This window comes from Acanthopagrus latus, chromosome 15 (assembly GCF_904848185.1).
Source record: "Acanthopagrus latus isolate v.2019 chromosome 15, fAcaLat1.1, whole genome shotgun sequence".
NCBI classification, from domain to species: domain Eukaryota; kingdom Metazoa; phylum Chordata; class Actinopteri; order Spariformes; family Sparidae; genus Acanthopagrus; species Acanthopagrus latus.
In genome coordinates this window covers 28063199-28086468 of record NC_051053.1, presented here as the reverse complement: position 1 = coordinate 28086468, position 23270 = coordinate 28063199, and the positions used below count along the sequence as shown (strand labels likewise).

Here is a 23270-nt window from a genome sequence, read left to right as displayed (position 1 = left end):
TTAACGACATGTCAGCTGTATTCTGTACTGAGGTCAGCAACCACAGAATCACAAGAACTGCGTTCAAAACCTCCCTGAAGTAAAAGTATTTCACCGTTATTACGTAGTACTTAAAGTATTTAAAGTAAAAGTACTCTGCAGTAATCTTCCTGTCAGTGTTTTTATCTGTGCTGGATCAATATTCCTGCTGTATTAATGTGTGTGTGTCATTTTACTGCTGTAGATGTTTAATCTTCCCCTCATGGACCTTATTGATCAAACCTCTGTCTGTGGTGACGGAAGAGAGTCAGATAAAGTATTGATCCTGTTTGAACTGTGTCATCAATCACACTCATGATGTTTGTCAGTTTAAAATCATTTTCAAGTCGATGATTGTTTTAAAAGCTCAGCTCACATAATATATCTATAACACAATGTGCAAGTTACAGAAGGCTAAAACATAGCTTAGCATATACATATACATGTACATATCATGACCATTAAAACACATTAAACTGTTGTTTTCACCCCACAGTGATAACAGCATTAAATCACACATCCCATGTTATCAGGCTTCATTCTGTGGTCCAGGAGGAGCTTACATAGACTGTATTTATCTATGTTATAGGCAACAACAAAGGCTCTGAATTAAATCCTTAAAACTCTTCATGCCTACCAACAAAAAAATAAGATCACATTAAATAAAGTTAAAAATATAACAGATTGAGATTATCCTGGCAAAACTTTTTTCACACCAGTTCTCAAGTCAAACACAGCAGAGGAAAATATTTAGATCAGATTTAGAAATCGATCACCAGAAAAAACAGATTTCTTCACTTGGCTTCTGCACTTTCCTCTGACAGGGAACACAGACGCACTGAACCAGACCAGCCAGCCCAGAACCCAAATCCAGGATAAAGAGGTTCAGTGAACGTGGTGTTGTATGTGTGGAGGTGGATCAGTGAGTCAGAGGAGACTCTGTAGAAGGACAGAGTTCCAGCAGGACAGTCCACATACACTGCTACTCTGTTAGAGACAGAGGAGGAGGAGGAGGAGGAGGAGGAGGATGTTCCTGCGTTGTTGTGCCAGACATGGTAACCGTCCACAGAGCACTCCAGACTCCACGACTGATCATTCCTTCCAAACCTGCAGTCATATCTGATTCCTCTCCTGTTGATTCCTCTGTAACTCACTGATATATCAACATGTCCCCTCCACTCTGCCTCCCAGTAACAGCGACCAGTCAGAGCAGTTGTACACAGCAGCTGACACCAGTCGAATCTGTCCGGATGATCGGGATATGACTGTTCCTCCTCCACGTTTATCACCTCCCTGTTGTCGTCAGACAGTTTGATCTTTCTGTTTATTGTATTTATGTCGATTGTGAGTTCACAGGAATCTGATTGAGAAACAAGACACAGCTGCAGTTATTCATCTGTTTAATTATTGACATCAGATGTTTGAATGAGTGACATCACATTTTGTAGCGGATCTGTTCACATGAATCGAAATTAACCCTCTGAGGTCGATTAATGCGCTGACACATCCAAATCACATATATATCACTATATACCAGTTTTTAAATCGTGTTGATAGGCCAAGTAAAACCGTACTTAGTATGAATAATGTCCGCTACACTTTTCCCCTAACATTGCCATCATGTTTGCTGTGCGTTTGGTGCAGGAAGAAACAATAAAAATGGGCTTTTCTCACGAAAGCGTCTGCAAGCAGGAAGTGTTTGTAAGCAAAAAAATCATGTGACACCCCCTTTCCTATTGGTGGAAAAGGCACCACACCAACCAATCACAAAATTATATGGCAAACCATGTGATTTGGTTGCTGAGGAACGGGGGAAGCTGTTGGAGGGATGGCGGCAGAGAGTGACGGTGACAGAGACAGCAATAGCGAGTTTTGAGATGTGACATTTAGCGTGTTTGGAGTGTATAGTTAGTGTGTTGTGTAGTCTTTGGTGTAGTGTGTTTAGTGTGTAGTGTAGTCAATTTTTTGTTTAATGAGTCAAAACAACTGCTGAATGTGCAGCAGACAGTGCAGCTCTTCCTTGAGCTGGAAGGAGCTGAGGGAGAGCTGATTCTGAGGCATTGCTTGCATATAAATGTAAGTAGTTACATGTAACTTAACGGCCAATTGTACCCCAGACCCCAGAGGGTTAAGAACACACTTACATTTCTTCAGACCTGCTCTCAACCATTGGACTCCACCAGGCTCCACCCTGAAAGGAGGAGAGAGGTAATGAAAAAGTAATACTATTTTTGAGTAACTCCCCCAACACTGATAATGGACAAACAAAAAAGGGGTTGTTGTTCAGAGGGAGGTTCAGAAAGAACATTAATAATTAAACACAAGACTTCATACCTGAGAATGTTCAGTTTCCAGTGTGGATCCTTCAGTCCATCAGACAGCAGCTTCACTCCCGAGTCTCCTGGATGATTGTAGCTCAGGTCCAGCTCTTTCAGACAGGATGGGTTGGATTTCAGAGCTAAGGCCAGAGAAGTACAGCCTTCCTCTGTGATCAGACAGCCTGACAGCCTGTAAACACAACACAGTTCTGAAAAGTTACTGTGAGATCCCATTAACATCATTACTGATATTTTTCCTGGTCACAACCCAAATGCAAGAGTCAGGGCAGCTTCAAGAAACAAAAAGAGAGCTTACTCAACATTAAACTGAAATCTAAACAACAAAGGCATGCAACATAAAACAAGAGTAGAATTGAGTATAAACTAGAATGACACACAGGACAGAAGCAACAATGCAGCTGAGACAGAAGGAGCAAAACAGGCCTCTAGTACCAATGTGAAAACACAGAAAACAAACTGACAAAAAGTGAAGGAAGACCACAGACAAATATGCTAAAGAGGGAAAAAGAAAAAAAACATACAAAGACAGAGAGAATATAGAACATGACACACACCCCAAACCATGAAATCAAACAATTTGATAACATCCAGGTATTTTTCTGATTCTTCCTCATGGCACAAAATTTACTTTACTGAAATTTACTGAATCCTGACCTGAGCCGTTCCAGTGTACAGCGTGGACTCTTCAGTCCAGACGACAGCAGCTTCACTCCTGAATCCTGCAGGTTGTTATTACTCAAATCCAGCTCTCTCAGACTAGAGGACTGAGAGCTGAGAACTGAGGACAGAGCTTCAAAGCTTCTCTCTGACAGGTTACAGCCACTCAGTCTGAAGAAACAGTAAAAAGGAACACACACGGATAGTCGTTATCATTCTTGTTATAAAGTTAACAGTTATTAACAATTATTCTATCTCTGTACTTACAGAGCTTTGTTGGAGACTTTGACCACCGACAGCAGCCTCAGAAGAGCCTCCTCTGATGCAGAGTATTTCTTCAAGTCAAACACGTCAAGATCTTTTTCTGATGACAGTAAGATGAAGACCAGAGCTGACCACTGAGCAGGAGACAGTTTGTCTGTGGAGAGACTTCCTGATCTCAGGTACTGTTGGATCTCCTCCACTAGAGAACGATCGTTCAGTTCATTCAGACAGTGGAACAGATTGATGCTTCTCTCTGGAGACAGATTCTCACTGATCCTCTCCTTGATGTAGTGGACTGTTTTCTGATTGGCCTGTGAACTACTTCCTGACTCTGTCAGCAGGCCTCGAAGGAGTTTTTGATTGGTCTCCAGTGAAAGACCCAGGAGGAAGCGGAGAAACAAGTCCAAGTGTCCATTTGGACTCTGTAAGGCTTTCTTCACAGCACTCTGGTAGAGTTGTGTCTCTGCAGATTCTTCTGTTTTTGTTGCAAACTTCTTGGGTGATTTTAGTTCCTCTGCCAGCAGATTGACTCCAGAGTTAATGAATGTCAGATGGACATGAAGAGCAGCCAGAAACTCCTGAACACTCAGATGGATGAAGCAGAACACCTTGTCCTGGTACAGTCCTCTCTCCTCTTTAAAGATCTGTGTGAACACTCCTGAGTACACTGAGGCTGCTGTGATATCGATGCTACACTCTGTAAGGTCTGATTCATAGAAGATCAGGTTTCCTTTCTGCAGCTGCTCAAAAGCCAGTTTTCCCAGAGACTCAATCATCTTCCTGCTGTCTGGGGTCCAGTGTGGATCTGTCTCAGCTCCTCCATCATACTTGACGTACTTTTGTTTGGACTGAACCACCAGGAAGTGGATGTACATCTCAGTCAGGGTCTTGGGCAGCTCTCCTCCCTCTCTGGTCCGCAGCACATCCTCCAGAACTGTAGCAGTGATCCAGCAGAAGACTGGGATGTGGCACATGATGTGGAGGCTTCGTGATGTCTTGATGTGGGAGATGATTCTGCTGGCCTGCTCCTCATCTCTGAATCTCTTCCTGAAGTACTCCTCCTTCTGTGGGTCATTGAACCCTCTGACTTCTGTCACCATGTCAACACACCCAGGAGGGATCTGATTGGCTGCTGCAGGTCGTGTGGTTATCCAGAGGCGAGCAGAGGGAAGCAGTTTCCCCCTGATGAGGTTTGTCAGCAGCACATCCACTGAGGTGGACTCTCTAACATCAGTCAGGATCTCAGTGTTGTGGAAGTCCAAAGGAGGTCGACACTCATCCAGACCGTCAAAGATGAACACAACCTGGAACTCTTCAAAGTTGCAGAATTCTTTGGTTTCTGTAAAGAAGTGATGAACAAGTTCTGCCAAGCTGAACTTTTTCTCTTTCAGCACATTCAGCTCTCTGAAAGTGAATGGAAATGTGAACTGTATGTCCTGGTTGGCTTTGTCTTCAGCCCAGTCCAGAGTGAACTTCTGTGTTAAGACTGTTTTCCCGATGCCAGCCACTCCCTTTGTCATCACTGTTCTGATTGGTTTGTCTCTTCCATGTGAGGCTTTAAAGATGTCTTCTTGTTTGATTGTTGTTTCTGGTCTGTGTGGTTTCCTGGATGTTTCAATCTGTCTGACCTCATGTTCATCATTGACCTCTGCAGTCCCTCCCTCTGTGATGTAGAGCTCAGTGTAGATCTGATTCAGAAGAGTTGGGTTTCCTGCTTTAGCGATCCCCTCAAACACACACTGGAACTTTTTCTGCAGGTTAGATTTAAGTTTATGCTGACAAACTCCAAGAGGATTACCTGAATGAACACACAAAAATATTCTGACATCAAACCTCCTCAAACTCTGAGTATATCAAATATGTTGGTCTGTCTTTTGAGACATTGGTAATTAGGGGTGGTAATCTTTTGGCACCTCATGATTTGATTAGTTTTGATTCCGATTCTGATGTCAACGATTCGATTCTAAACCGATTATCGATGCATCTTAATGCAACAATTTTTTAATGTACATTTCCATTCATGATTTATGATGATGATGATAATAATAATAATAATAACAGATTATTTTTTCTTCTCTGTGTCATTAAAGAAAAAAGCTGCTCTCAGTCAAAGATAAGAATAAGACTTCTCCTATCACAAAATCCTCCTGTTATTGGTGATAGGCAGCATATCCCAGTACTATGCTACTTTATGCCACTTGCATTTCATCACATTGTGCAACAACTTTTTGCACAACGTGCTGAAATGCAAGCGGTATGCAACAAAGTGCAACTGAATAGAGACGCAAGTCCTCGGCAATCAAAGTTGTGATAGAGTTTGTAATTCGTTTTGCTCTTTCAGAGCTGGATGGACAATTTGATATCGCTTGCTCGATGGTCCTCTAGCTGGAAACAACTACAACCATGCTTCCACATGCTTGCTGTTGAAGCAGAGGCTGCCGGGTGAATGTTGTGCTGAGCTGTCTCATGTTTTTTGTTACGTGTGCACCATCGACTGTCCGGGCGTTGCACTTCCGCAATTGCAAGTTCCGCCTCTTGCGTTCCGTCAACATTAGGTTATCAATTAGCATTTAGAAAATAGATTTTTGACTTTTGTAAATTGATTCAGAATCGTCCAAGTCCATGTCGTGATGCATGTAAGAATCGATTCTCCCACCCCTATTGGTAAAAGTCTCATGTGTCCAGCTTGTTAAATCTTTAGATAAATCCTCTTACTGCTCTGCAGACGGTCAGCCAGCTCCTCCTGCTTCATTCTCCTCAGGAAGGTAAGTGTGATCTTTAGAAAGGCCTCTCTGCTGCTCCTCTTCTTCTCCTCCTCCTCACCATCCATCACCTCTGTATCCTCCTCCTGACTCTCTAAGCACTCTGGGTAATCTGAACTCAGAACTTTCTTGATCTTTTTCAGCTCATTCTTCACAAAAGTGACAATATTGCTCTCCAGCAGCTGGAACAGAAATCATGGAACAAAACAACAAATCCATGTTGGGCTGATCGACAATTCACTGCTTTGGAAAGTGCATCATGGAGATTTTTGTGAACAGAATAGATGTTAACGCTGCAGAAGCTCTGAAGAAACAGAGGCATTTTTTTTCTGGTGATTCATTTTTCAAGTCTGATTTAAATAATTTTCTCTTGTGTGTTTTTGATTTGAGGAAGTGCTTGAAATTTTTTTTACATATTTTAGACAAACAATACAGTGATATCCAAAGATCCAGCTGGTTTTACAAACTTTTCACACAAGGTTTAAATGAAAACAATAAAAACATTTTCAAGTGAAATTTGTTGTTTCTTGGTGGTTAATTTTTTTCAGGTAAAATAAGGTGCAGCAGCTGCACCTTAGCGCCCTTCCGATGTTTTGATTCACCTGGTCTGCACTAAGTGTCCTGAAAAATGTTCACTCTTTTCTTGACACCTAGAAAAAAAGTTACTGACAGAAAATAGTGTTGAAAAAAGTAAAAGGGAGTTAATTTCATTTTTTCTAGATGATAAAAACAAGATTGAATTGTTTTTCCAGGTGAAGAAAAACAGTTAGTTTAGTCAGTTTTTGTCTGCGTGACAAGTTGATTAGTTTTTTCCAGTTGTGGAAAAAAAGGATTGAAAATTAGTGTCGAACAGAAATGAAAACAATACATTTTTGCTCAGATAAAAAAGTTTTGTTTTTTGTAGACTTTTAAAAAGTTTTTTACAGGTGATTTTTTCTGACTTGTCTTTCAAAAACTAAAACTAAAACTCTGCTTAAAAAAAAAAAAAAAAGAAATTTCACTTTTTACCCCATTAATGAGTGCACCCCTATAATCGTCATTTTTTTTTTTTTTTTTTTAAGATCCAGACTGTTTTCCAAAAATTATGATTTAAATTACTAAAACACATCAGAAGTCTCTCTAAATCTAACTTTTCCTAAAACATGTCATCTTTTTCTAAAAATTACAACTAGGTGATGTTGCACAAAGAATTAATTGCCATAAATGCTCTGGAATTAATTTCTTTTCCCTCAAAATTCAGATTTTTCTTCCTAAAAATCTTCCTTTAAGTAAAAAAGACACATTTTTACTTAACACTGTCTTTTTTGTCAATCTGACCTTTTCCCAAAATTAGTCTTATTTTTTCCTATAAAATCTTACTTATAAAATAAAAATAGATATTTTTTGTAGAAATTTTGACTTTTTCTAAAAATTCAGACAAAATATTTAGATCAGACCCTCAGGAGCTTCTGTAAAAAGTATTAGTTGCAAATGCGCAGACCTTAAAAATGTAATCCAGGTGTGCCTGATGTTGTCGGACAGACTGACCACTGGGAACCTGTGAGCTCTCCTGGTCGACTCTGCGAATGAATCATAAAGAATTAGGTCACATCATGTTTTTCTACACAGAGACTAACACGGGCTCAAGGTCTATAAAAAACAGTGAACCCCTGCAGTGGAGTCCCTCAGTCTGATGGTGTGATTCTGTCACAGGTTTGTGTCTAGATTTACTCTATGTCTTACCCACAACCCACCCGCCTGCACTAGGTTCTGGCCTCCTGGTGGCATGAAGCCATGTGTACGGAACAAAACAGCATCGCACACGTGAGGTCATTGAGATGTGCCCAGTGGAGTCAAATGTGTTAAATGTACATGCCGGATAAAAACAGGTGGAAAAAAATGTGTTGAATCATTTACCTTCCATCAGCGGATTGTCTAAACAGAAGAGGATACTCCATTGACGTATAGCTCAGTAAGGTAACACAGCTGGATCCAGGTCCAGGAGAGTCTGGTGTGTGCTGCTTTGGTCTTCAACACAACACAAAGAGTTGAGAGCGTGATATTGATGGTGGAGTGACGCGATTGTTGGACAGTCAGAGAAAGTGGTCTCACCTCGGATCTTCATGGTCTTCACACAGACCGGTTTTGGAGGGTTGGACTCGCTCCTCTGTCTCCTCACACTGATTCATAGCAACACACACCTTCACACAGTGACGACAGCCTGCTGGAAGAGCAACACATGACTTCATCATTCAGCCAATCACACGACAAACACTGAGCTCTGATTGGAGGACAATAGATATTGTAGATATCTAATAGATATCTCTAATAGATATCTCTTATTTAAGACACATTCACATTCAGTTTTCTGGATTGTTTGAAGACAAAAGAAATACACTTTATATTTATTTCCTTTTTGTGGGATGATCACTTCTGTTTGACCAACTGGAGATATTTAGAGCGGTTCAGAATAAACAGTCAAGAGAACATACATTGGTAACTGTTTTGATGATCAATGAGTCCTTTCAATTTTCATTAAGCTCTTGAACATGTCTGGTTCCGTCTTCATGTCTGTGAACATCATCTCCTTCTCTTTTTCAGGGAGATTTATTAGGGCCCGAGCAGGTCTCGACCTGCAAGGTCCCTTTTGTTTTTTGTAGTGATGATTTTTTGTCACAAATTATCACATTTTTCACTGCCTGGACATAACCCAAAACTCACCAAAATTGGAATATACCTCACACCTGCCAAAAAATTTCACAATCTATTGTTGTCCTCAATTTCCACCACTAGGTGATGCTATAATCAAGCAAAGTGCGTTATGGCCTATAACTCACATATACTTTTTTACACATTCAAGAAAATCCTTAAATCCAAGTATTCACTGAACTGTGCTGAATGTTGTGATATAGGCCCACCATTTTTTTCCTGCAAATTCGCAAAATGTTGCAAACCTACTTTTTCGAACTCCTCTCGGGTGATTTCATCAATTTGCACCAAACTTCATGCACACAGTGCCTGTACGAGTCCGGCCCGAGTCTGTTCCGGTCTGAGGAGATCCGGACATGCGAGGACAACAAAGTGGAATCAGAATATGTGGATGTTTGTGTGTAGCTAGCTGCTAGCCCAACCCCACGGCCCACTTCCTGAGTCGACGGACTGGATGCCCCAGCAGGTCCAGGACTGGACTTTGGGTAAATAATGTCTGCCACACTTTTTCGCGAACATTGCCGTCACGTTTGCTTTGTGTCCGGTGCAGGAAGAAATGGTAAAAACTGGCTTTTGTCACAAAAGTGGCCAAAAGGGGCAAGTGTTTACAAGCAATAGAACAGGTTCCTATTGGTAGAAAAAGGCTCCACACCAACCAATCACAAAATGATGGCAAAACACGTGATTTGGTTGCTGAGGAACAGTTGTGGGAGTGACGGGGCAGAAGAGTGACAGCAGCAGTGACAGTAATAGAGTTTTGAGAGTTGATTTGTGACATACAGCATGTTTGGAGTGTGTAGTTAGCGTGTTATGCAGTGTTAAGTGTAGTGTGTTTAATGTGTAGTGGAGTTGTTTTTTTGTTTTGTGAGTCAAAACAATGATGAGATGCTGAATGTGGAACAGGCAGTGCAGCTTGAAGTAGCTGAAAGAGCCCTGAGCCTGAGGCATCGCCTGCATTTAAATGTAAATAGTTACATATAACTTTGTAAATTTCAAACACTTATGCACAAATTTAGCAAACAATTCATATTTGCATGATAAGTAATAAAATTGGTTTGTCAAACATATTTGCGGTTTTTACAGTAAAAAAATCAAACTTTTCCTACTCGGATTTTATGGTTTTTTTTGTGATTTTAGGTCCATTGTGGTAATATAGTATGTCAAAATGAAAAAATAAGTGTACAATCACATGTGACAATGTGCTGAACGTAATGAGACCAAACAAGGCAAGGTAAAGTGTAGTTTCTAGAAAGAAAGGAAATCAGCACAGCATCCAGAAAGTGAGATGTCTTTAGGAAGGAGATTTATTTTTTCGGAAATCAGATATCTAAAAACATCTGACTTTTTCAAAGAATTATGATTTTTGCTCCAAAATTTTGACTTAGTTGCTAAAAGACACCAGACTCATTTTTTTTCTCTGACTTTTCTTTAAAATCTTAATGTTTTTCTACAAAATCTCACTTTAGAAAAAAAATACATACAATTTTTTTTTGATTTTCATTCCGATAAAATTTGAGTCTGACTGAATTCTGAAAAATTATAAATTTCATTTATTTACTATAAATAGTTTATCATAATAATAATAATAATAATAATAATAATAATAATAATAATCAGTCAGTTTGATCCTCGTCCATACAGCCTCCTCTTGTAGCCCTTGTTAGAAGCACAGCTGTGTGTTCAGCTGGTGACTCACAGCCGAGCCAATCAACATGAACGTGCAGCATGTTCACGTCATCTTGTAAAATACAAACAACATGCACGTAACACTGCTGTAAACAGTATTGAAATCCCTCATGATTTAAATATTCATTGAACACGTCACATTCAAAGAGAGGACATTACCTCTGACCTCATCCGTACCCAGAGCCATGAATTAATTAATCAGCAGTTATATGTACAAAAGCTTGAGCATCTACAAATGTCATGCTGCGTACACATGAATGCATCAGCTGTTATCATATGATATAATTTAACATATAATACTGTCACACTTGTACAGGATTATTACAGGAAGAGTTGTCCCTGTTTTTTAGGCGAGGCTCAATCTACATCTATAATCCACACCTATCACACCGAACATCCACCAACACACAGCTTATACTTTGGATATGAATCCTGGGAGGGCAGATTACTCACCCAGAGGATGCTGTAATCCTCACAACCGGCGTTTCACAGCAAAAGGAAAAAGACGTCTCTATTGTTATTTGACTTTTCTTACGTCGGAATAAAAAGAAAAATCTGTTTATTGGGTGTTACTAGTGTCGATTGAATTAAAAAAGTTAAATCAAAAGTTAAAAAATGTCCCTGTGCTCTCTGACACGCTCGTTCACATGACAATCCTGTTCCTCTTTCTTTTCCTCTTTCACATGAACTGCAGAAGCACATTTCATCACATCTGTTCCCGTCAGACCGGTTCTGTTCAGGTGGAAGTGCTTATATGGAGATGAGTGTATAGCAGTCATGGATCTGCCCTGAACTGTGAAACTATGATTCATCGGATAAGTCTGTCTTGTTTACATTGTTGTCATGACAAAGACGTAATGGTTTCAGATGTGCATTGGTTCAACAGCAGGATTACACAGAAGCTACTAAAGTGTGTTAACTGTTGGGTCCTAATCCTAACACTTGACAGAGGTGATGAAGCAGAAGCACTGAGGGGCAAGTGAAAAAATGTCTTTCTTTGGTGATCTGTTTGAAGCCTTATCTAAATCGTTTTCTTTCCTGTGTTCATGACCTGAGAACTGGTGGGAGCCAAGTGATTTTTATGACGGCCAGTACAATAAAAAATATTTCAGGAAGGAAAAAAAAATAATGTCAGTGTCATGTGTGAAAGTGAGTGGAACTATTTCTTTTCCAGGAGAACACTTTTTTTCCCATGTATGAAATCAAGTAAAAAAAATTTCATAACACATAAAATCATGTCAAACAGAGTGGAGTTGTTTTCATGTGTTTTCACACCAACCAAGTGAATCCAAAATGTAAAAAAATATTTCAGAAGAGGAAAAACATTTTCATTGGTGAAATTAAGAAAAATCAAACTGGATGAAAAAACATTTTCAGGCACATTTTCTGCTTTCATTTTTGTTATATTCATTTTGACCACAACGGCGAAACTAATAGTCAATGACGCGTTGCGATTAGAGGTTTTATGAAGATTTGTTTTTTTTGCAGCAACAGTAAAATCAAGTGAATTACACTGAAGTCATTGTGTTTAGCAGAGGTGTTTGTGTTATGGTATCCCAGAGAAACATAATTTCATTTTTGTTGCACTACTTTTGTTTGCACAGTTAAATGACAGTAAAGCTTTAGTTGACTGATTGATTGATTGAGTCCCTGATCCTCCTTTGTTGCTCCCCTCAGGACAAACACAGATCCTTGTACTTCCTCTCCCAGAGTGTCAGCACATTTGTTGCTCTTCTCTTAAGATCAGCTGTGTGTGTTCCTGTACAGACTTAACCATCTGGTCAGCAGTGGAATGGATCGCTTAACAGGACAAGACTCTCCATCCTGTCAAGGACACAGAGACACTGAGGAACCAGACAAGTTAGACCAGGACCATAGCCTGAACCCAAACCAAGGATAAAGAGGTTCAGTGAATGTGGTGTTGAAAGTGTAGAGGTGGATCAGAGTGTCAGAGGAGACTCTGAAGGACAGAGTGCCAGCAGGACAGTCCACATACACTGCTACTCTACCAGAGGAGGAGGAGGAGGACGAGATGTATGTTCCTGTGTAATTGTGAGAGACACAGTAATGATCATCAGAGCAGCTCAGGTTCCAGGACTGATCATTCCCTCACGTTGATCACCTCCCTGTTGTCATCAGACAGTTTGATCTTTCTGTTTACTGTACGATTGTGAGTTCACAGAAATCTGATGGAGAAACAAGACACAGCTACAGTTATTGATCTATTTAATTATTGACATCAGATGTTTGAATGTGTGATATTGCAGTTTGAAGCTGATTTGTTTTCGTGAATCAAAAATAAGAGCACAAGCAAAAGTATTGATGAAGACGGGTAAGATTAGGCTCTCCATACCTGGTAGTGTCCAGTTTCAAGTATGGATAATCCAGTCCAGAAGACAGCAGCATCACTCCCGAGTCTCCTGGATGATTGTTGCTGAGGTCCAGCTCTCTCAGACGGGAGAAGTTGGCGTTCAGAGCTGAGGCCAGAGAAGTACAGCCTTCCTCTGTGATCACACAATCTGACAGCCGGCAAAGAACATCACGACATAACACAAATGCCCAAAGAATCAAGATCAAATACATAGAGAATAAAATATCATGGAGGTTATGATTTGATCACAATTGTAAATCGGGATTTGAGTCGTCTTTAAGAACAGATTGTAGAATCCGAACTGAGAGTTTTAAGTGAACAGTGTGGACTCTTCAGTCCAGCAGACAGCAGCTTTACTCCTGAATCCTGCAAGTTGTTGTTGCTCAGGTCCAGCTCTCAAAGGTTGGAGGACTGGGAGCTGAGAACTGATGACAGAACTTCACAGCTTCTCTCTGAGAGGTTACGGTCATTCAATCTCAAGAGACAAGAATCGACAATAATCAAAACAACATTATTGTTAAAACTATTGCAGTGCTCCTTCAAAATATGCACACTCTTAACCCCTAACTGCTTCTTGTATTCAATTGAATTATTTTTTTTTTATGAATTTAATTAATGAAGTCTGATGTTTTCTTGAGCATTTGTATATCTATGTTTTCTTCTTTCTTGTATTGTTTTATTCCTATCTACATTTTTATTGGATCATTGTCTATTGATTTAGTCTGTCTGCTTTTTGTGTATTTGTTGGCACTTTGGTATTTTTCAGAGTGATGTTATATACATTATTTCTTTCTGTAATGGAGGGTGTCCTCCGTACAAGCCTGACAGCTTCTTGACCTCTCCTGACATGTCATTGCTTTAATCATCCAATTAGATCTAATCTTATATGTGTGCAAATAAAATGAAATAAAATAGAAGCCTGTAGTCAAACTTGAGGACACTTTTTCTAGCAAAACTGAAGTATGACCTTAATGGTAACTAGTGAGAGAGGCTATTTAAACTATAAGCAACTTAGAGAAAAAAAATCTGAAACTACATAAAATAAACTGTAACTAGATCTGACCTGAGAGATTCCAGTGTACAGTGTGGACTCTTCAGTCCAGACGACAGCAGCTTCACTCCTGAATCCTGCAAGTTGTTATTACTCAAGTCCAGCTCTCTCAGACTAGAGGACTGAGAGCTGAGAACTGAGGACAGAGCTTCACAGCTCCTCTCTGAATGGTTACAGCCACTCAGTCTGGAGAGATGAAAATCAAAAAGAATTCAAATGTCATTTTAGTTGAAATGTAATTGGGTTGGGCTGATAGACGATGCCTTCTTCTATAATGACAGTCATTGCCCGCTAAGCCTTCTATGAGCATAAAATTGTGATTTTAGTGTTTTCTTAGCATTCCAACTTGCCGACTTACCTTGTTTCAAGCTTTTGAGGCTGAGCACAGCTATGTTACATACATGTAGTGCAGAGACACCTTTAAACATGGCAAGTGGATCTTTGTCAATGGTGACAGGAGACCGTTTTCTCACCTTGGTGAGTTTGGTAGATCAGAGTGACTTATTTTGGGTTTATACTGATGTGGTTCAACAGATTAATTCAGTCTACTTTTACTTGCATCTTCCTGCTCTCTGGAGTCTAGTGTGGATCTGTCTCAGCTCCTCCATCATTTGACATGCTTCACTTTGGACTGAACCACCAGGAAGTGGATGTACATCTCAGTCAGGGTATTGGGCAGCTCTCCTCCCTCTCTGGTCTTCAACACATCCTCCAGAACTGTAGCAGTGATCCAGCAGAAGACTGGGATGTGGCACATGACGTGGAGGCTTTGTGATTTCTTGATGTCTTCTTGTCTGATTGTTCTTTCCGGTCTGTTTGTTTTCCTGCATGTTTCAATCTTTCTGACCTCATCACTGACCTCTGCAGTCCCTCCCTCTGTGATGAAGAGCTCTGTGTAGATCTGATTCAGAAGGGTTGGGTTTCCTGCTTTAGTGATCCCCTCAAACATACACCGGAACTTCCTCTGCAGGTTGGACATAAGTTGATGCTGAGAAACTGCACAATCACTTCCTGAGGGAACACACAATAAAGATCATCAGAGTTTGAGTCTTGCCTTTGTAGGGACTCTATCTGCATTGAAAATGCATCTCGCAAACACCTTAATCACAGCTCAGAAGTAAAGAAGTTCCTACCTCTAATTCTATATACTGTATATACTTGCCTGTTAGAAGCCGATGACTTCCTGGCAGCTGTAACTAGCAGTGGTGAGCAGCAGGTCTGATGGTGCTGACAAAAGAGGATTGAAACACCTGGTCCTGGTGTTCATATGGTTGACATGAATCACCCAACCAAATGCCACGGCCGACGACCCAAGACCACCCCCCATGGCATCAACACTACCTGATGGCAGTGGCGAACCGTGAGCACTACAGCTGGGCCTTCACTTCACCGCCGAGAAAAAAAAATCATCGCGGAAAAAAGCAACAGTACAATGAATTAAAAGGGTTAAACAAGTGCAAATTTAATTAACGATGACAAGGATGTAAACAAATAGACCATAACGTCAATAACATTCTCCGCAACAAGAAACATTCTCAACATTAACTTCGGAAAATCTGGAAATATAAAAGGTCACCCAGAATGTCACCCCGTGACGCTGCGGACACAGACACTGAGGCTCATTTCATCACCATGGACAGCGCTATGAAATCACGGCACATTACAAATCATTCACATATAAATTCATTAGCATCATCAATCTACAATACAATTTCAAAAGTTACACAAAGCTTGTAATACAAAGACTATTTTTTAAAGTTGCAATGAAGTGCAAATGCCTCTCCATGCGCAATTACGCATAGCGCAATGAATACCGATGTCAAATAAATTGAAGTCACAATTTTTACTACTATACCTCCTTAATTCTCCACAGGGAAAGGGACAGACAAGTGAACATGAGGAGAATAAAAACCCTCTGAAAAATCCAACCACACACTTATGATACGTTTGATCCATTGATGGATTGATTGATTGATCACATACTGTATTTAAGGCAATTTGCGCTGGGACAACCTCCGCAATAAATACAAATTCCCAAATGTCCACTTGGCCAGTAATCTTAATCCCTTGAAATAATAATCAAGGTGTATTATAACAGAGGCCTACCTTAAATAAACACAAAGTCCATTCGTCGGTCTCTCTTTGTGAAGTGGGCGATGGCGGCGTCATAAAGTTTGTCCTTTGATTTGAGCTCCAAAAGAAGTCCTTTCTCTATGGACATCAGTGCCAAAGCTCCCAGGCGGTCCTGTCCAGTACTGTTCCTAGCGTGCGTCTTGATGCGCTTCAGAGCCGAGAAAGACTGCTCCACGGAGGAGGTGGACACGGGAATGGTCAGCACCAGGCAGGTGAGGTGATACAGCTGCGGCATGCTCTCAGTCAGCTCTTTAAGAGTCAGAAAGTGCAGCAGGTCTGGTGGGCTCCTTGCCTCAAAGTTTGCCATGTTGTACATGACCGTCAGTTCAGTCTTGAGCCTGGGGAGGTCAAAATGCAGCCCGTAGCTTTCCGTGAGGCTCTGGAACTCAGAGCTGGGGAAGTTTTCTCTGTATGAGGTAAACTTCTTGGGGTCCAGAAGGGCAAGGAACATGAGTTTTTCATGATCCTTGAACCTGTTCCTCAGCTGAGTGAGGATGTTGTCCAGGATTTCACTGTGCAGCCACTGGTACGCTGCGCGCACATCTCCGACTCTCCGTGCCCTGCGCCCGCAGGGAACCCCAACTTCACGCACAGTGTCCTCATAGATGGAGTCAAATTTTGCCTTTTCTCTCTCTGTGGTGCTGCAAAAGTCCTCGATGCTGGACAAACAGAACTGCATGTCACACTCCTTATTCTGCAAGATCCCAAAGAGCACGTCGGAGTAGGCAAACACGGAGTTGAATGTGGCGAAGAGAAAGCAGAACTCGAAGTCCGTCAGCAGTGCAGTGTATCCATCAGCGCTGTGTTCAGCATCAAAATCATTGTGGTTGTCAACAATGAATTCAAAGAGCTCCAAGAGTTTTCAGAATCTTTACTCTCATCATGTCCTCGAAATGCCAGCTCTTGCTTTCCAAGAAATGTGACAACATTGATGAGACGTTTCAGGATTTCTCTGTTCTGCCTGACCTTGTTGTTGTGGGCCGTAGTATGATTCCGGCGCTGCTCATCTAGCTGAAGATCAATTCTTGTGTCCCCAAAAGTTTTCAAATTGACCATCGCTTGCAGGTGTGCCGCAGAATCTTGATGTCGATGGGCTGACTTTGTCAGATTTGTAAGGCTGACAAATCCGCCGCTGACCCAGGTGGATGACTTGTCAGTTGTAAAAAGTAAACAACTCCAAACAAAGCCAGTCATCCATGGATACCGCTGATAATTTTCGGTCTTGAAATGCCTTTCCACTTTCTTAACCTTTTCTTTTAATTCCAGCTCTGGAGTTGGTCTTCCGTTTTTTATTATTTCAAGTTTTTCTGTGAAGGCCCGCCTTGAAAAAGGCGATGCTATCAAGCTAGCCACAACCACAACCTCACTCCCGTCTTCCGCCATTTAAATCAACCGCTCTCACCACTCTGCATAGATTCGCTGCTCGGACTTCATGAAGGCCTACGATCTTTTGTTTAATTCCCGCCCTCTTGAAATCAAACCGTGATTGGTCGATTTGCCCGTCACTCACCACACCAAAACATATAGCTTGGCCTTCCCCGGGATTCGTGAAGTCCTAACCAATGAATGAGCCAGCTAACCGGGCCTTAACAGAGACAGACGATTATGATTGGATAACAGGTTTTCAGGACATGAACTTGACAGTAAGCTTAATTTTAGACCATAGATGAGAGAAAATGTATGAATATATTGTATTAAATAAAATGCGATAGAAATAAAAAAAAAAATATATTTTTTTTTTTATTGAATACTTCATCATTATTATTATTATTGAATTTATTATTATTTCTTATTTATTAGGCCTTCTCTGAAGGCGTAGAAGGCCCTGAAGGTTCCCCACTGCCTGATGGTATTGGTCCCCCCCCCCCAAGCAGGATAATGAAATGCATAGAGCTTGAGGCATTCAACCTTTTCTCCAAATCCCCCAGATTCCAAATTAACTATTTTTTAAGGACAAGCTAGAGTAAGTCCAATCCACAGAAGCACCACCATGAAAACCTTTAGTTCTTTGGCAAATGCAGTGAGCTTCCGTGCTGCAATTCCCTGTATCTTTACTAGCATTGTGACAAATACAAAAACTTGCAAAAAAAGATGTTACTGACTTTCTGTTCCTGAGCTGATGTCTGACAGACTCTGTACCAGATAATTCCTGTTTATCTTCTCCAAAACCTTCTTGGTCACCTTCAGAGCTCCACAAAGTGTGTAGGTGTTTACCAACAGATCCACTGCGTTCCATCTTTCTGCCTTCTCCAACTTTGATGCCTTGATAATTTTGTAGCCTTCCTGAATTCCAGGCTGCTTTAGACACCATTTGAACTTTTCAAATTCTAAGTCTCTCAAATCCTCTAGCATGTTTAAAAGGCCCTCTTCCAACATTGTGGCTCCCTGCTAATGACAGACAGCATGGTCATACTGAAGGAAATCTGTAAAGAAAACATATCTGAGCTATGGCAAGCGTTCTGTACAGAGTACTGATATGTGATATCACTTATTTCCTTTATGTTCCAAAACCAAGTAAAACTCAGGTTGGTATCACTGATACCAATAAGATAACAGTGGTTTGAACAAAAGCTTGGGTTGGTAAATGGTAAATGGACTGTACTTATATAGCCCTTTTCGAGTCATATTGATTACTCAAAGCTCTTTACAACAAGAGTTAGCATTCAGATATATTATTGCATAGGTGGCAGAGACTACAATACATAAATGGTAAATAGTGAATAAAGTGTATATAAAAATATGATGTGTAATAATAAGAATGAAGAAAAAACAGAGTAAAAAACACTCAAATCTTACAAAGTCACTAAATAACTAAATAAAACTGTGGAGGTCTCGACACGTGACCCTCGCTTTACGGTGCTGGATTACTTACCTAGAGGACACTGCAGTCCTTGTACTTTCACAAAGACGAAGCCATAGTCATTATCTGCATTTTCGAAAAATAAAAAGCAAAATGTTTGTTTGTTGAGAAACGTTAAGCAGGTATTAAGTAACAATGTCAATCCCTGTGAGAGAATCTCTCACCGTCCTGTTCCTCTTTCTTAACAGTTCTCTTCCCCTTATATAGAGGAACTTACTGTGCAGCAGTGCAGCTCATCAAAGACAGAGCCTGTGAATAAACAACATGTATGTACATATATGGGTGTATACAGAGTCATACATATTTATGTGAAATAGTTAGTCCCACCCTCGGCTCCCTCCTGCTGGACAGTCTTCTCTCTTCAAACAGCCTGTTGTGCCTTTAAAAGGCTTCTTCTCTGTAGTTTATAGGACTAAAATGGGCTGCAGCTACACACTGACACACAGACAGCACCTTTAATTTGGTGGGTGTACTTTCTTCACTTTATTCAGAGTCACAGGAAATGGTAGCATGCTGTCGTGTATTTCTATAACAAATGTTGCATTGAGAGTGCTGCAGCTTCTAATACTGACCACTGGAGGGAGCTGATCACTCTCTCTTTTAATTAACAAATGCAATGTGTGGCTGCGATTGGCCAGCTGGCCCTTCATCACAGAGGGAGGTCTGACTGCAGAGGTCAATGATGAACATGAGGTCAGGCAGACTGAAACATCCAGGAAACCAAAAAGACCAGAAACAGCAGTCAGACAGGAAGACATCTTTAAAGCCTCTTCTGGAAGAGATGAGTGATGACAAAGGAAGTGGCTGGCATCAGGAAAACAGTGTTAACACAGAAAAAGAACAAAGATTCTGTTGATGCATCAGTGTGTCATTTGATCTCAAATTAGAACTGTGAAATGAATTAGTTTTAATCACACAATTAGAGGAAAAGTGTCTGTTGGACTAAAATGAAAAAATGTATTAAACTTTGAGTCCAAAACTGAACTTTGTTGTCTTGCAACATTAGTGTCCGTGGAGCTTTCAAGATAAAATTCTGCATCTGTGGAAAATTCATTACTGGACTGTTTTTCTAATTGTTTTTGTCAATTTTTACAAGTTTTTTTTGTTTTATTATTTTTTGTACATGTTCAGTTCATTTTCAGTCTAGAAAAATAAACAGGAAGTTTGTTGTTATGTAAGTGAACTAAAGATTTCGTCACTTTGTAATGTTGTCAACACATTTATTACTCAACAAGTTGACTCTGAATGTTGTCTTCCTCACGTACATGTTCGATTGTACCGATTAGTCATCTGCTACACATAATGAGCTCAGTGTCATTAACTTAACTTTCTTTACACATATTGATAAATCTTCCAGTCACAGAGTTTTACTTGTAGTCTTAGACTAAACATTAAAACAGTTTTCTGCTCTAAGAACAAAGAAACTTGCATGCTGGCTTTTCAGAACTAAGATAAGCAATTGGTGGCGGTTGGGGTAATGCATAATCACGCATCAAACACCAACTTATATTTCACTTCCGTCAGAGGGAAGGAGCACATTAACAGGAACCAGAGGACAAAACGTCAACAGCTGGTGAGGGAACAGTCAGGTGGTGTCTTTCAGCTTTCAAAGGTAAAATTTGTGATTTTTTTTTTCTTACATACAAAGATGCAAACAGTCAGGAAAATCTAGTTTTGAATATATATATATATATATATATATATATATATATATATATATATATATATATATATATATATATATATATACATATAAATAAATATATATATATAAATAATTGGTATTGTTTGCTTCAGTCAAATCATTGGACAGTGACAGGTTTCACTCTGAAGAATGGAAGTTTTCAACTTTACCAACACCTCACAGGACATCTACAATAACAGCAACATGACCACTGACTGCAATAAAAACAGCACACGTGATGACGAGTATCAGAGAAAAGTCAAGTTCACCATGTTTGTGGTAGAATGCATAATCATTTCTGTTGGCCTTCCTCTGACCCTCGTGGCCATCTACGCTCTTCGTTCTATGGTAGGTACATTATAAATTACATTTCCTACAGTCTGTGTCTGTAAAGAATCCCCATCTGTTCCTATTGATTTAATTTACATTACATTGACACATGCAGTTTGTACATGTGGCTCCATTCCAGCCTTCTCTTAGACTGTTGAGGTTAATTGCGCCCCGCATCCGATTTAAGACGATGGTACTGGCATTAAAGGCTGTCAGTAGAATTGCACCCATCTACCTCCAAGACTTAAGACCCATTTGTTTGACCTTGAATAGTGTGACTTCCTCCAACCTGAATTTTTAAAAATTAAGAACAAGCTTCTTTAGTTCTAACTAACTGGAGAGGAGTTGCAGGCTTTTAAACTCCGTGTAGGGGTGTCCTTACAGAGTTGTTAAAGACAAGTGTGACTTCTGAGTTTCAGAGTCTTTAGGGCCACTTGTGGGGTTGTTGATCCAATAGACCTTCATGTTTGTTGCTAAGGATAGGTGAGCCCAGGTGTGAATGGTTGTTAAGCTGTCTGGGGGCCAGCTCCTCAGGTCAGGAGAAAGAGTGGATGAGCCAGTGCAAATGGGATGTGACACATCAAATTAAAACGTGCAACTGCTATATGTGTCATCTTGTTTGCCAACAGCAAGATGGCAATTGACAAGTAGATATCAATACAGACATCATATCAGATATGACATGCATCATTGCCTCCTTGTTGCTTACAGCTGCTCCTTTACTTTCACCAATGTTTTCCTGCAGGTGCGAGGTAATCATGTTGCTCCAATCTACGTCATCAACCTTCTCATCTCGGACCTCATTCAGTTCTTCTGCATGATCGCTGAGATGGCAACACAGATGAGGCCTGACATTAAAGTATTTTTTCATGTTTTAAGTGGTTGGGCCAGTGTTGGCTTCATGGTGTGTATCGCCCTGGAAAGGTAACTACCGACTATCTGTATATGCAGTATGTGTATAATAATGAAGCTCTTGAGAAACTGAAACTGTGCATCCATCTTGTGTTACAGGTATTTAGTCATTGCCTTTCCACTGTGGTACCGCTTCAGACGAACCATCAAGATCTCTGTGGTGGTCTCTGTGGCGGTCTGGGTCATTACTCTTGCCTTTGTCCTCCCGTTAAGTTTCTGGGTTAGTGAGACAGTCTGGAAAATCTCCATTGGTGTCTTCTTCCTCCTTCCTTTCCCACTGTTGATTTTCTTCCTGGGTGGGACCATCAAAGCTCTGTCTGCCAGCCGTGTTTCCTCTGATGAAAAACGACGAATTGTTGGAGTTTTGGTTCTGGTGCTGCTTATTTACACGCTGCTGTTCCTGCCCACTGTAATTTCCTTCCTGGCAAAGACATTCGCCTTGGGTGACTGGACCCTCTGGTACCTGTCATACGCATTTCGGCGGGTGAGTCCTCTTGCAGACTTACTTCTATATATCTTCATGAGGAAAGGGATCATAGACAAACTTTTGGTTGTTGTGTGTTGTTGCAGAATGAGCAGCAATTATAGCAGCAGAATAGACAGCAATGACATTTGCAGTTCATCAGTATGAATAATGATAACAACAATAACAACTACAGTCAGCTTTACATAGGCAGCGAAAGAGAGAGATCCACATTCACAAATAAAAAAAAGGAAGATTTCTGTCACTTTATAATGATGTCAGCACATTTATCACTCAACATGTTGACTCTGAATGTTGCCTTGCTTCAACTGTACTGATTAGTCCTCTGCTATAGATTTTGACTTCAATGTAAACAACTTTATCAGCATTTTTAGTCTTTGACTAAAGAGTAAAACTATTTTCTTCTCTAGAAAAATCATTTAAATATTAATTGTATCTGCCTGATTCAGTATTTTGTGTTCAACAGCTTGTAGTGATGTCACTGTGATGTCACCACAAAATCCCTGACTGTTGTTTTGTTCTCAGTGTTAAATAAAGTTTTAAAACAAGGAAACCTGCTCATAATTCCAGTGTGCAGTGGTAGAGGAAGTGTTCAGCAGCAGTGGGTCAAAATCCTGCACTGAAGTCTTACTACAGGACCGAAAAGTATCATTCAGAAAAGTTGTCCCTTTCTATATAATTAGAGTAATATTATTGATGCCTTAATGTGTAAGAAGTATTTGTATTTGTCGGTTGTTCATCTGGAACACTGCATTGTATTTTATAAACTAGTCATATATTTTATGTGTATGAGTGTTTGAAACTCAGAACAAAAGCTGTTTTAAATGTTTAAAATACATCTGTCCTGGTGCATACTCTCTGTAACTGCCTGTTTGCTTCCTTTGTGAGGGTTCTATGATATGCTGGATATTACTGAGTCACTGTTGAAGACGAGGACATGATGAATCCAAATATCAACTTCTGTTTTAAAGCAGGAAATGAAGCTGATGTAGATTAACAGGCAGCACTGTGTGTCACTGTGCAGATACAGT

At 40.3% G+C, this 23270-nt stretch overlaps 3 protein-coding genes across 4 annotated transcripts; 1 reads left to right on the top strand and 2 right to left on the bottom strand.

Annotated features, from left to right (window-relative positions):
* Positions 1 to 573: 573 nt before the first annotated feature.
* Positions 574 to 8934, bottom strand: LOC119033265 (NLR family CARD domain-containing protein 3-like). Its single transcript, XM_037123144.1, has 9 exons — positions 8132 to 8934; positions 7937 to 8047; positions 7521 to 7599; positions 5994 to 6222; positions 3282 to 5076; positions 3012 to 3185; positions 2353 to 2526; positions 2163 to 2209; positions 574 to 1378 (listed from the first exon to the last, which is right to left on the bottom strand). Exons 1-9 carry the CDS (start codon positions 8269 to 8271, stop codon positions 813 to 815), a joined length of 3315 nt encoding a protein of 1104 aa, XP_036979039.1. The 5' UTR covers positions 8272 to 8934; the 3' UTR covers positions 574 to 812.
* A 5924-nt stretch (positions 8935 to 14858) lies between these two features.
* On the bottom strand, positions 14859 to 17340 carry LOC119033297. The gene is made up of 2 exons (XM_037123204.1): positions 15943 to 17340; positions 14859 to 15220 (listed from the first exon to the last, which is right to left on the bottom strand). The coding sequence occupies exon 1, from the start codon at positions 16646 to 16648 to the stop codon at positions 15944 to 15946; it is 705 nt and encodes a 234-aa protein (XP_036979099.1). The 5' UTR covers positions 16649 to 17340; the 3' UTR covers positions 14859 to 15220; position 15943.
* A 2879-nt stretch (positions 17341 to 20219) lies between these two features.
* Positions 20220 to 22873, top strand: LOC119033293 (psychosine receptor-like). Of its 2 annotated transcripts, none has more exons than XM_037123197.1 (4): positions 20220 to 20441; positions 20649 to 20861; positions 21589 to 21767; positions 21855 to 22873. In XM_037123197.1, the coding sequence occupies exons 2-4, from the start codon at positions 20664 to 20666 to the stop codon at positions 22384 to 22386; spliced, it is 909 nt and encodes a 302-aa protein (XP_036979092.1). In that variant the 5' UTR covers positions 20220 to 20441; positions 20649 to 20663; the 3' UTR covers positions 22387 to 22873. The 2 variants fall into 2 exon arrangements, with proteins under 2 accessions (XP_036979092.1, XP_036979090.1); XM_037123195.1 differs by having other exon boundaries at positions 20376 to 20441; positions 20627 to 20861.
* The last annotated feature ends 397 nt before the right edge of the window (positions 22874 to 23270 follow it).

Excerpts from the sequence above, each read along its gene's own strand:
- LOC119033293 (XM_037123197.1), top strand. The coding sequence starts at position 20,664 with ATGGAAGTTTTCAACTTTACCAACACCTCACAGGACATCTACAATAAC. Across the intron at positions 20,862-21,588 it reads TCTACGCTCTTCGTTCTATG|GTGCGAGGTAATCATGTTGC; the intron begins GTAGGTACATTA and ends GTTTTCCTGCAG. Across the intron at positions 21,768-21,854 it reads GTGTGTATCGCCCTGGAAAG|GTATTTAGTCATTGCCTTTC; the intron begins GTAACTACCGAC and ends CTTGTGTTACAG.
- LOC119033265 (XM_037123144.1), bottom strand. The coding sequence starts at position 8,271 with ATGATGAAGTCATGTGTTGCTCTTCCAGCAGGCTGTCGTCACTGTGTG. Across the intron at positions 6,223-7,520 it reads ACCTGGATTACATTTTTAAG|CTGCTGGAGAGCAATATTGT; the intron begins GTCTGCGCATTT and ends TTTCTGTTCCAG. Across the intron at positions 3,186-3,281 it reads AAAGTCTCCAACAAAGCTCT|ACTGAGTGGCTGTAACCTGT; the intron begins GTAAGTACAGAG and ends CTGTTTCTTCAG.
- LOC119033297 (XM_037123204.1), bottom strand. The coding sequence starts at position 16,648 with ATGCAGTTCTGTTTGTCCAGCATCGAGGACTTTTGCAGCACCACAGAG.